This window comes from Symsagittifera roscoffensis, chromosome 1 (genome assembly GCF_963678635.1).
Source record: "Symsagittifera roscoffensis chromosome 1, txSymRosc1.1, whole genome shotgun sequence".
Classification (NCBI taxonomy): Eukaryota; Metazoa; Xenacoelomorpha; order Acoela; family Convolutidae; genus Symsagittifera; species Symsagittifera roscoffensis.
The window spans coordinates 34,563,880-34,574,139 of record NC_087062.1 but is presented as its reverse complement, the minus strand read 5'-3'; the positions used below and the strand labels follow the sequence as shown (position 1 = coordinate 34,574,139).

General features: G+C 34.7%; 1 protein-coding gene across 1 annotated transcript; it reads right to left on the bottom strand.

Annotated features, from left to right (window-relative positions):
* Window positions 1-4,707: 4,707 nt before the first annotated feature.
* On the bottom strand, window positions 4,708-9,901 carry LOC134856916 (tyrosine-protein kinase Yes-like; the record flags this gene model as incomplete). The annotated part of the gene is given in 6 exon segments (XM_063873211.1): window positions 4,708-4,882; window positions 5,558-5,683; window positions 6,166-6,379; window positions 8,692-8,848; window positions 9,378-9,581; window positions 9,737-9,901. Coding segments are annotated over 6 exon segments (1,041 nt in total), but the record flags the coding sequence as incomplete, so codon positions are not given.
* Between the last annotated feature and the right edge of the window lie 359 nt (window positions 9,902-10,260).

Below are 10,260 nucleotides of genomic sequence, written 5' to 3'. Positions count from 1 at the left end.
AACATTTTTGCCCTGAACAAGCGTCCTAAATCATTGCAAGTGGACAATTGAACAGCCGTTAGCAAAAAAAAATTTTTTTTTTTTAATTTTCCACTTTCCTTTCTAACTCTCAAAGCAAATATTATGTTAAATCCATTTGAAAAGAAGGTAGCTTAATCCGCACGCACAAAAGCGCTGCAATCAGAAGCAGTTTTCTGAATTCGGCATGACTCTTGTACCCTTGAACGACCCGTTTGTAGCAATTTATTCCAAACAATCAATAAAAGGTAATTTTTACGGAGTGATTGGTATTTGAAACTTTTATAAGTTTGGAAAATTTTGAGTTCCAAAGATTTTTTTTGCAAATAGTTTCTCAATCATTGTTTTTTAAACTAAACAAGGTGACAGTTTGCGCACTTCGAATTACCTTTGGTAGGAGCAATTTTACCCGAAAAACATAACCGGTAGAACTAGCCCACTAAACATTTTTCAAAATATATGAATCATGAATGGTGCCAATCTATACTAATTTTGAGGGGGGAGCGCGCGCCGAAAAAACGCAATTTTTTCAATTTTTTGGTCGAAATTTTTGGTCGAAGCCTTTTTTCAAAAAATATATAAAGATATTTATATTTATATCTTTATATATTTTTGAAAAAAGGCGTTTTTAGGCACTTTTTGGAAAATTTCGACCAAAAAATGGCGTTTTTCGACCAAAAAATCTAAAAAAGATTGAAAAACTGAATGGAAAACTTGGAAATGAATGGAAAACTTATATGGCTCGTAAACTGAATGGAAATGAATGGCAAACTTATATGGCTCGTAAAGACTGCCACGTACAGAAGCCTTTGTTAAATAATAAGCACTAGTCTGAAACATTCGATCCTTAAATTGAAAACTTAATCAATTCGAAATGTATCTAGAAACACTTACGTCTCAACCGAATATTATAGCTTTAACATAAACATGCTTAATGAAACGACACTCTCAAATATCAACATTTTGAACGACTATTTACAATCTAATCCTATTTACTCCTTTGCAAGCTTAATTCAGGAGGAGCCAGCGTAAGTCTTTTTTTGTCAGAAAAATATTAAAAAAGAGACGGTGCACCCAACTTCCAATAATCATGTGCAAAGTTTCAGTCATCTTTTAAATATAAAGTGTTCTATGACCTTTCTTTACAAAAAACCCAGATATTCTTTGAAGAGTTGTATAGATATCTTCAATGATCACGTGTCACATCTAGATGGGTTGTCCACTAAGAGGCATGTGGCTTGTGGAGATTCTATCTTGATTTTCTCAAAACCAAAACCATGTTGCGAAAATGACAAAAATGATAAATTCATGTGAGGTATACCACAAAGAGGAGAAATATCTTCGAGGAAACAATCTCCAAGGGGTCCTCCACAGATGTTTTTTCAGTAAAATTGACAGAAATTGTTAAATTGTGGAAACAGACATCACTGACAATTATTGTATTTCAATGCATTCACGCATAGATAAATTAGAATACCAGACTAACGGGAAAAAAGTTTTCAAATAAAACAAACGAAAAAGCTCCTAAAACCTGAAACTCAAATTAAATGAACATGTTCTTTCTTTCATGCCACAATAAAATCGACAAGATTCGCGAAGAATTTTTAGAACAATCTTCTGCGTTACATCATGGCCCAAAGAGAAGTATGTACCCACTATAATTATTCCTAAAGCATGCATATATGAGAAACCTTGGATTACAAGAAAATCGAAAAATTAGGTCAACACAAAAGACAATTGTTTTAAAAGTATCTAAATACCAGTTTAGAAAAAAATCAGAAAAATTATAGAAACGTTTCACAGAAATAAAACATTGCTTGCAAAACATTTTAGTCAGTTTTTTTACGAAAACAAATTTCAGATGAAAAGTGACAGAAAACTGGCAGTACCTTTGTTTGAAATGGTTTAAAATTCAAAACAGGAAAAAATAACAACTGCTTAGTCGTTCCTGATTCTAATATTTTGAACAATTTTTGTCAGCATAGGCAAAAAGCTAGCCAAATCACATAAAATCTTGAATGTTCGTTTTATTTGATAAAAAGAAATTATTAAGCCGCATTATATCTTAAACGTTAAGTCCCAGATTATATGGATTGTTGGATACGTATCCAACAGATGTATAGAGGAAGTTTTTTTCCAAGGTTCTGAAACAAGTTAAATATTGGTCAAATAAAACTAATCCTGGCTTTTACAAGCCCAATTTTTGTTTCCGGCTATTTGTAAAATTCTTGAAAAATTTTCAATTTTAAATTTACAAGTCTTTTGCATAAACGTGAATTTCTTTGCAGAGTCAATTTGATTTCATGGATGAAAACAGTTTTGTGGATACTTGTGTTATTTATTGATTATCTTTGAAACAAAATCGCCAGCAAAACTCTATCCACTTGGAAAGTAATTTTTTGTTGACCTTTTTGTTGATCTAGCATTTGACACTGTAGATGATCACCAAATACTATTGAAAAATTGTGAATGATAAGGCCTTCGTGGGTCTATCTACAAAATATATTTCAATGTTTTATGTTTCAAGTAGTAGTCAAACAGTAATTAACAAAAATAGGAAAAACAACTTCGAAACCATTGACCGTGGAGTACTACATTGTTCCTTGCTCATATAAAATATCTCCCTAAAAATTCTAAAACTGCTCATATAACAATGTTTTCCTATGACACCATTATATAGAAAATATAGATCTTGCATCCAAATCAATATCAAATGAGATCACTTTAGAAAACCTCAAATTGAAAAAAAAGTCATTCTAGTAAGTGTCTGCGGATACATTTAGATGAAAACTAAGCGCTCGAAAATCATATCGATCGAGTTTTAATGAAACTGAGACACCTAACTTTAACCATTTATCCATTCAAGTCATTCTTCAAAACTCCAACATTGCTGAAACTACATAAAACGTTTTTTCGACCATTTTTTCAAAACGATGTTCTAGGTACTGACTGCATGTAAATTGGATATAAAATCACTCGAATATTCTCAAAGTAGAATAATCAAATGTGTTTTCTCAAAAAAAAAATCAGTCTCAAAAATATTTAAAAAACTTCTACAGTAAAAGAATTGTTTGTCTACAAATTTTTATTGGAAATCATTTAAACCAGAAAGCAATTTGGAAAACTTTTCAAAAAGTTATTGATACAAAATAAACTGACGACAATATTAGACAACATACACGAAACAAAATCCTTCAAACAAATGAGATCCAGTCAAGGCAGAAAGGAATTAATCTCCAATCAAGGCAGAAATCTGTTCAAATGTTTTGTTTAATTGGACAAAAAAACTATAAGTGACATCTGCAATCTCATTTAAAAATGATTAGCTTTTTATGTTCAAAATTTGTTTCAACTTTATTAATTGGCAATTTCATTGGGAAAATTTTTTACTGGAAGCTGTAAAATTTTGTAATTCTCAAAATGAATGAAAATTCGCGTTTTAATTTGGCTTGGCTATTTGCTTTTGAATTGAAATTTTTTTGAGTGGTAAGCATGCTAACTAACTAACTTCAATGCGGGTAAAAATTACATTTTTTGTGTCACCTATATTCCATACAATTGCTCGAAAGAGACAAAACTCGTAAGGCTGAAAAGTTTATTTGGTTTTCTCCACTTTGGTGCTACTTTTATGGATAATCGTTTACCGATGTATAAAACTGAAAGCAAATTTTTTGTGATTATTATGCCTAATTAGGTCCTGCTTTTTGATTAACGTTTTTGTTCCGACTTTCGATACGAAAGTAACGGAATATTTGTGCTCGGGGTGGGTTTTTTTTTCTTCAGACAAATTTCGACTTTTTACCTAGCCATTTTTGACGGAACTTTTTTTATATCATTCGAAAGCTATTGTTCTCCTGAGCTCACATTTGAAAAGATATTTCACCTGTGATCATTTTTTGTAAAATTATGGGGGTTTAAAGATTGCCATTTTGGCCAATTTGGGACAATTAACGCGCGATATATTTCTCGCTTTTAACGCGTAAGCGGAGAGTTAATCCGTCTTAGAAATCGTTCCAAATTGGTTAAAAGAAGCTTATTCGCCATAATTGGTTTGTTACAAGGAGCAAAATCTACCCTTTTGTACTTTGTATGGCGTGTGGGGGGATGATTTTCATAAAAAATTTCAAAATTTAGAAAAAAAAATTTTTCATTTTTATTTTTCTTACATTTAATTTTTTAATGTTATTATTGCTCCATAAACCTTAAAAGGCAGTCGGAACATTCAGGGCTTCGCCCTGATACGAGCACTCTTGTTGAATTTTATATACTTTTTCTTCTAATAAAATTTCAGCTAATATTTTCCCAGTTAACAAAGCTAGAACAGAACGCCTTCGTTAGAGGGCTGCATTGAAGGTAATATTCAGTTGAAAAGATTTTTGCACCGCAAAACGTACACGGTGGGGGCAGGGGCAATATATCTTTTTTAAAAAGTTAGCCAATAAAAACAAGCAACTCCTATTGAGCCGGTCGGAGAAAAAAAACAAACAGGTTTGGTCGAAACGGTTGAACCATATCGAGTTTTGACAGAAAATGTTGAAGTTAAAGTGAGCAGCACCCTAAATTGGATAGTAAGATTTATATAACTGAATAGATATATCTTGGAGCTGGCCTAAAACGCGCGAATCTTACATGAATTAGACATCATTTCTACTCGAATTTCTTTATAGTAAATTGATACAAATAACCAATTTATTTGAGCTGCGTGGTGGATTTTATTTTTTGGTTGTCCTGTTCTTGGTGGTTTCTGTACTTGTGAACTATCTTGCGGATGTGTCTGAAAGAGTACCTCTCATGGGGGTCTAATTTCCAGCACTTTCGCATCATCAGGTACACCCAAAGAGGGCACTCTTGCGGCTGCTCTAGTCTAAAAATTAAGACCCATTTCAATAATAAGGACCGTTATTGTGTTACCAAAATAAGGGTGAGACAAAAATACCCAAAAAGAATTGTCAATTGTCAGGATTTGCAAATCAGAATTGCTTAATTTTTCAAAAAATATTTAACGGGCGGATTTAGGGGGGGGGAGGGGGTTGGCGGACGTTTTTTCTTAGGGATTCGACCCCCTGCCGACCCAAAAGGTCCCGCCTTTGTACTATTTTGAGATATTTTTTTTGGTAACGGTCCCTCAAGTTTTTCTAAAGGCGCCTTTAGCGCCATTTTATACCAATTTTGAGGGGGGAGCGCGCGCCGAAAAAAAAACGCGACTTTTTGGTCAAAATTTTCCAGAAAGTGCCAAAAAAGCCTTTTTCGGCCTGTTTTTTTTTAAATCAAGTTATGCTACTGGCAAGAAAATGGAATATTTATGCTCTGTGGTTTTGGTTTTTCTTCTGACCTGATTATGTTTGGGGATGAGAGAATATGGAATTCTTGAAAAAGATGATGGTATCAATTTTTGGTGGCGAGGGCACAGAGTTATTGACAGCCCACCCAACTCTCCCTCCACGCATACTAAATCTGCCACTGGTCTTGATTTTACTTAAGGACACAACTGGGGTTCGATGGATAACGGTTTGTGCATAAAAAGTCTTAGATAGCCAACCTGTATCCATTTTGCAGCATCTGTTGTATCTTCTTTCTCTCCAGGCCCTTGTAGGGTCCCTGGCCCCTGGATGTCATCTCGAAGCAGAGAACCCCGAAACTCCACACGTCAGATTTAGATGAGAACCTACAATATTAAATCTGAATTGCAATTTAGATTATTTAAAAATCATATTCATTGTCTTGGGGAATGTCGATGACAATCAAAAATGTACCATCTTCTAAAGCAAATATAGACACAAAATATGCCTCCAATTCAATTGTAGTCGCAAAATCTCTAAGATCTCATTTGGTTCTGGCTGTTCCATTACTATATTACTTTTTGGCCCTTTAATTCTAAATTTTCTTCAAAGGCGGCACCAGTATACACTTATCTGAAGGGTGAAGCTCACGTCGAAAAACTTTTGGCAGTATTTGTTCTTTTGCTAATTGACATTCTGAGGCTGCGACAGCGCGTCAAAATGGCTGGACGGAATTGGTTGGAATAAATTTCGAAAAGCAAAGTCGATGCCCCCTTTTAAAAACAAATCTTGCACATGCTCCACTAGTTACAGCAAAATGTTCTTTTTTTAAATAGAAAGCTTAGTTCTGAACTATAATTTATCTTACCTCTGTTCCGATAGACCCTCCGGTGCTGTCCATTTCCAGGGGAACTTACTCTTGGAACTGCCCTGGTAGATTTCGTTATCCATAAGGAAGCGAGCTAGTCCGAAGTCACATACTTTGCACTTGCGATCGTCGGTCAAGAGAACGTTTCGGGCAGCTAAGTCTCTGTGGACTATTTTGACTGTTTCGAGGTAGCTCATTCCTGTGGCTACTTGACCTGACAAACAGCAACAACGCTCAAAAATAATAACTCGATAGCATGCACTATTCGTTTCAATAATTTGATCACATTTTCGGTTGGACAGTGTTTAGAAAGAGCACCCCTTTGATCAGGTAAAAACTATTTTAATCTGCGCAATCTTCAGACCAGGAATGTTCGTTTTGTTTCAACTCTGTGAACAAAAAAAAGTAATCATTCAACCCGAAACTGGGTGGGGATATGTCAATCAGCTCGACTGTGTTTGGACATTTTTTTTCAGTTGATGAAAATCGTGTTCTACTTTGTTGACTTCGCTCGAATATATTTAGACCAGCTCCTCCGAAATTGAATGTGTTTCCATTTTCGCAACCAAAGTTTCATCACCCAGCTTAAATGGGTTTGAACAAATTTCGTCCTTTAATAAATTTCGTCCTAATTTCAAATTCTTGGCCGTCTGCGCATATTTTGCATATTGCAGACAATTTGACCCAAAGTCGGTAGAATTTTGGAAGCGCACTGATGCTTTGGTGATAATTTAGAGCCGAAGCAAAACTTAAACACCATAAGTCTGTGCTTTGTTTTCCAAAATGATACAGAAATCAGAAACTTTTGTTGCTAGGCATTTAGCCGAAAATTGTTTCCCCTGCGTCCTTTTTAAAGACAAAATTATGGGAAAAATAAAAAAACTTTTTTTTTCAACTTTTCGCTTTTTAGGCAACTAGATTGGGCGATGTCTCATTATACAACTGCTAAAGTAAGAAACATTGGTCGTAAAAATATTGAAAAGAAACTCTTCATCTTTTGCTAGAACAATGAAAACATTTGATCTGTTTTTCCCTGAAGGAGAATTTTGACCTGAAGGTACTTAATTTTCTTGACAACCAGTGCATCCAAACTTTTAAGGGTAAAATATAATGTTTTCAAACTGACTACTGATCAACTGGCAAAAAAAGTTAAATGTTCTCACAAGCAAAAATAACTAAAACTAAAACAAGAACAAGACTGCTCGTATCAGGGCGAAGCCCTGAATGTTCCGACTGCCTTTTAAATTTTATGGAGCAGCAGTAATAACATAAAAAAATTAAATGAAATAAAATAAAATGAAAATTTTTTTTTTTCTAAAACTTGAAAATTTTTATGAAAATCATCCCCCCACACGCCAAATAAAGTACAAAAAGAGAGATTTCGTTCCTTGTAACAAATCAATTATGGCAAATAAGATTCGTTCAACCAATTTGGAACGATTTATAAGGCGGATTAAATCTCCGCTTACGCGTTAATAGCGCGAATTATATCGCGCGTTAATTGTCCCAATTTGGTCAAAATGGCCAAAATGGCAATCTTTAAACCCTCGTAACTTTACAAAAAATGATCACAGGTGAAATATCTTTTCAAATTTGAGCTCAGGACAACAATACTTTTTGAATGATATAAAAAATTCCGTCAGAAATGGCTAGTTAAAGTCGAAATTTGTCTGAAGAAAAAAACCCACCCCGAGCACAAACATTCCGTTACTTTCGTATTGAAAGTCGGAACAATAAACAAGACTGCTCGTATCAGGGCGAAGCCCTGAATGTTCCGACTGCCTTTTTGGTTTATAGAGCAGTATTAACATTAAAAAATTAAATGTAATAAAAAAATGAAAAAAGTTTTTTTCTAACATTTAATTTATTTTTTAAATGAAAATCATTACCCCACACGCCATATAAAGTACAAAAAGATAGATTTCGCTGCTTGTAACAAATCAATAATAGCAAATAAGCTTCTTTCAACCAATTTGGAACGATTTGTAAGACGGATTAACTCTCCGCTTACGCTTTAATAGCGCGAAATATATCGCGCGTTAATTGTCCCAAATTGGCCGAAATGGCAATCTTTAAACCCCCATTACTTTACAAAAAATGATCACAGGTGAATGTCTTTTCAAATTTGAGCTCAGGACAACAATACCTTTCGAATGATTTTAAAAAATTCCGTCAAAATGGCTAGTTAAAAAGTCGAAATTTGTCTGAAGAAAAAAAACCCACCACGAGCACAAATATTCCGTTACTTTCGTATCGAAAGTCGGAACAAAAAGAAATTTTGCATGCAATCAAATTTTTTTGGAAAATTTTTGTTTGAGTACAAAATTCAATTTGCTAGACATACAATTCAAAATTCAAAAATTCTAGACTTTTAGATTAGAATCAAACAGCCGCGGAAATTATTTTAATTTTTTTTGTACGAAAATTGTATGCTAAGCATTTTCGGTTTTCGGTGCATGGAGGTCAACAAGGGAGAGGCGGGCGAGCAATTAACGTAGATTGAACAGGTCGCAAAAACTAACTAACCGATCATTTTGACAAGTTTCTTCATTGAACATTTCTGCCCGTCTGAGTCTCTCAGAAATCCAATTAAACTCCCCCCGTTGCAGAACTCAGTCACTATTAAGGGGGGTTTCTCGTGAGCACACACGCCAATCATCCGAACCAAATTGCGATGTTTCACCTTAAAGTGAAAACGTATCAGATAGTTTTGAGTTATATAGCATCGTGATCAACTACGGAAAATTAATTTAAGTCAGGTAACTAAGCTTGGGTTGAAAATTAATCATTGTTGGTTCAAATGGCACACATATTTTTCAGGTTTGGACTCAATTGAAAATTCCGATTAATTCCGATGAGAAAAGGAAACTAGCTTGATTGCCACGCGAACCGTTTGAAAGGTTAATACTGTCTTAGAAAGGTTTTTTCAAAAAGTTTCAGGTCAGTTGAGATCAAACATAGAAGTTAAAATTGGAAATTTTTGATCTAAATAGGGTTAGTTTGAGCAGAATTTTTTTTCTAAATATGGTAAGTTTGAGCATAAGCTCAGCGCAGGCTTGCGTCAGATCTCAAAAAAAAAATATGTAAACTCAATTTCAACTCTGTCCTAGTTCCGAAGTTACTCATCTGCCTGATAGTTTTCCCGAATTAGCTTAAGTGTCTGCAATTATCAACCCAAAAATTATACTCGGTCGCACTGCCATTATACGAACTTTGGTCAGTATTTCGGCTTCTTTGGTGAAGGCATCGGGGTCGTTGGTGGCCTCAATTAGAGTCTTTACTGCTACCTCCAGCTTCTCAGAGTTGCCCTTCTTGTCAGTCTCTGTCCATACGCCTCGATGCACTTGTCCGAAATGACCAGCTCCCAGAGGCTCTTTGTCCAGGATTATTTTATCGCGCGGAAGCTCCCATGAGTTCTGAAATTATGAGATTGAGTGAACTGAGATTCATATAAGCATATTGAAGCATCATTTTTTCTCTTTTAGAAACTTAGCATAGACCACCTCATGAAATAAAGATCCACTTCAAAAGTTTTTGAGTGAGACTCAATGGTTAGATATGGAACAATTACATTTGAGTATTTGTTTTTATTTTTGTTTTTCTTGTTGTTGGGCTTGAGAAAGGTGGGCGTGTCGCTCAGTTTGACAGCCAGTCCAGGGTTCTCACTGTAGTGCTTCAGGAGTTTGGACAGGGAGTCGAAACAGTGTCGTTCGTCTATGTAGAACCACTCTTTCAACTACAAAAATAAATGGAAAAATAATAAGTTGGTACACCAATTGAATGGCATCAATAGTTAATTTCTTACCAATTTTCTGAAAGAAAGACGGCAACACTGTAAAAAAGTCGAACATACCTTGCCCCTCTCGCAAAAACTCAAAATAAATCCGGAGTGAGGGTACCTTTTTGATTTAAGAAGGCTTCAAAATATTCACAACTCCCACAAGAATAGCAATTCAATAACATTGCGACCAATTCAAAGTTTTGTGGACGCATTTGATTGTTTTTACGTTGTTTTTTGTATTCAGGGGTGTTTTACTTTTTTCTTTTTTTATCTTAACAGGGTTCAACTTAACAATCTTAAAAATCTCCCAGGGA